General features: G+C 51.7%; 1 protein-coding gene across 1 annotated transcript in view; it reads left to right on the top strand.

Moving 5' to 3' along the window:
- The first annotated feature begins 428 nt into the window (after positions 1-428).
- The window catches only part of SPATC1 (spermatogenesis and centriole associated 1), a 23,266-nt gene continuing 20,995 nt past the window's right edge, over positions 429-2,699 (top strand). Inside the window, exon 1 of the mRNA XM_003802365.1 lies at positions 429-639. Within this exon, the coding sequence (XP_003802413.1) occupies positions 429-639 (211 nt within the window). The remainder of the gene's footprint in view (positions 640-2,699) is intronic.

The raw sequence follows: 2,699 nt of genomic DNA, 5'->3' as shown, positions 1-2,699 counted from the left end.
GTGATGCCATGGCACTCTACCCAGGGGGATAGCTTGAGGCTCCGTCTCAAAAAAAAAAAAAAAAAAAAAAAGACACAGGACACATCTGCTGGGGAAGACCAGTGGGCAGTGATTAGTTTGCAGCAGGAAAGAAGAGGCTTCAGAGAAAAGGCACCTTGACAGTGAAGTTAGCCAGGCAAGGAAGGAATCAGGGTATTTTAGGCTGGGGTAAGGCCTATGCAGAGTCCTGCAGGCACAGAGAGCTGAGCCTGTTAGAGCAGAGAGAGCAAAGAGGAGGGCACAGTCTCTGACCTCACAATACCCAGGGCCCACTGGACCAGCCTTGCAGACTCTGTGCCCTCCTTCAGCCCGGGCAAGGCCCGGGGCCCTGGGCAACCTCCAGGTGCAGTGCCCTCCCGTGGGCCGCACCCCTCCCGCTGCCCCGGGGCATGTCTCTACTTGCCAATTATGAGGGGCTTCGGCAACAGATAGAGAAGCTGGTGCGGGAAAATGAGGAACTGAAGAAGCTGGTGCGGCTCATTCGGGAGAATCACGAGCTCAAGTCTGCAATCAAGACTCAGGCAGGTGGCCTTGGCATCAGTGGATTCACCAATGGGCTTAGCGAGGCAGCAGCAGGTGCTCCTTCACACCAGAGTAAGAGTCCTGGGTCCACGGAGAGTGGGGAGGGAAGGGAAGGGTGAGGCTGAGCCAGAGAGGACAGATTGTGTGCTGGGGTCGAGAAGTCACTAAGGGATTAGATAGATAGTAACAAACTTGCGGGACACTGGTCCCACCAGGTGAGAGGAGGGTGAGGACACAGGACCGTCAGGATGAAAGGGCAAAACTAGCCCCCATTCTCATTCACCTGATGACAGATGTCCCTACCCACACTTCTTTCCTCAACTGAAGGGACACTTCCAAACACCTCCAAAGACTGAGAATTTCCCAGCTCTGGAATCCAAATGTGCTTCTCTACTGGGTCCAACATGTCATTAATCCTCAGCCTCCCCACCCCAGGCCCCCCATCCCTTGCCATTAGTACCCCATCTTTCTCCCCACTTACTCTCCAGTTGGAAACAGCCAGTAGGCAACAGATGCCCTAAGTCTAGAAGCTGAAGATAGAAACTAAGACTGAAGCTTACGGTTTGGGAATTTGTTAATGTGAGTCATAAGCCCTGTGGCTAGAGATTTACAGAGGAGAGTGAGGCAGAAGAATGGACAAAGAAATTGCAGGTGTTTTCAGAAAAACTGAAGTGGTGATCTGTGGGTTAGGCCTAGAGTATAGAGACTGAGGGTAGGAGGGCACTCAGAGGCTACACACTTGAGTGCAGTGACAGGAACAGGGAGGCTCTGAAGGAATGGAAAGCTATGGCAGAGAGTGGTCAGCATGGAAGTTATCAGAGAGAGAATTTCTGGGGGCAAAGAAGTCTGTCCCAGGGTGCAGCTACAAGAATCTATGGCTGCCTTGGTATATTAGTTAAAGTTACCGGCTTGGCGCCTGGGGCTCAAGTGGCTAAGGCGCCAGCCACTTAGACATAAGGTGGCGGGTTCGAATCCAGCCCGGGCCTGCCAAACAACAATGATGGCTGCAGACAAAAAAAATAAATAAATAACCAGGCATTGTGGCGGGCGCCTGTGGTCCCAGCTACTTGGGAGGCAGAGGCAGGAGACTCGCTTGAGCCCAGGAGTTGGAGGTTGCTGTGAGAGTGATGCTACGGCACTCTACCCAAGGAAATAGCTTGAGGCTCTGTCTCAAAAAAAAAGGTTACCAAGGGCAAGAACAGGTAAAGAAATGCCAGTGGTTGTTATACCCACTTACCTGCATTACAATGTCTTTCCTGACCTGGAGAAGGCTACGTTCTTTCCCATCCAAGATGAACTTCTCCTTGTGTGCTCAGAACCGTCGCTCAACCCCTGCAGCAACCTGACCTCCCTTCTTGGCTCTCCCGTCTATGCACCATCAGTCATGAAACCTTCCTCCTTCCCTCAGAAGATGACTTTGCTCTTTCTGGTCTCTGCCTATTTAAGACTCTACAGCATGGCAATTGATCCTGAAGCTGCTGTTTACAGAGATCACAGGGAGCTTCGTAGGTGCTGCATCCTTCTCCATCTCTATATGGCATTTGAGACTGATAACTCCTTCATACCTCTCTGAGTTCCTAAATTGGGTCATCCACCCCTCTGGTTCATCTTAATCACTGCTGTTACCAGGCTCTGGGTTCAGGTTCTGCACCCTGCCCCCACCCAGCCCACCATGTGGCTTCAACACTGTACTTACTAGAAGTGAAGATCCCCTCAGAAGATCCTACGGGCACAACAAGCATTGGAACTTAATTCACTTGAAACTAAACACATTTCAAAGAACTTGGGACTTTCCAGCAGGACCCTAAAGCCCCTCAGGCCCGTGTGTACTCACCCCCTTGCCGTTTTCCTCCCCTACTTCCTACTCACTGGTTCCCTGCCATCCAACCTGAAAGTGGTGTAGGGCTGGCATTCCATTTCCCCTATGAATCACAGGCACACAGGCTTCCCTAGTTTTAAATATTATACCTCTGATGGCACCTGTGGCTCAGTGAGTAAGGTGCCGGCCCCATATACTGAGAGTGGGTGGTGGGTTTGAACCCAGCCCCGGCCAAACTGCAACAAAAAATAGCTGGGCATAGTGGTGGGCGCCTGTAGTCCCAGCTACTCGGGAGGCTGAGGCAAGAGAATCACCTAAG

Source organism: Otolemur garnettii, unplaced genomic scaffold (assembly GCF_000181295.1).
Source record: "Otolemur garnettii isolate 467f Iridium unplaced genomic scaffold, OtoGar3 scaffold00245, whole genome shotgun sequence".
Classification (NCBI taxonomy): domain Eukaryota; kingdom Metazoa; phylum Chordata; class Mammalia; order Primates; family Galagidae; genus Otolemur; species Otolemur garnettii.
Note: the sequence above shows the minus strand (reverse complement) of the source record. Positions and strands in the feature narration are given on the sequence as shown.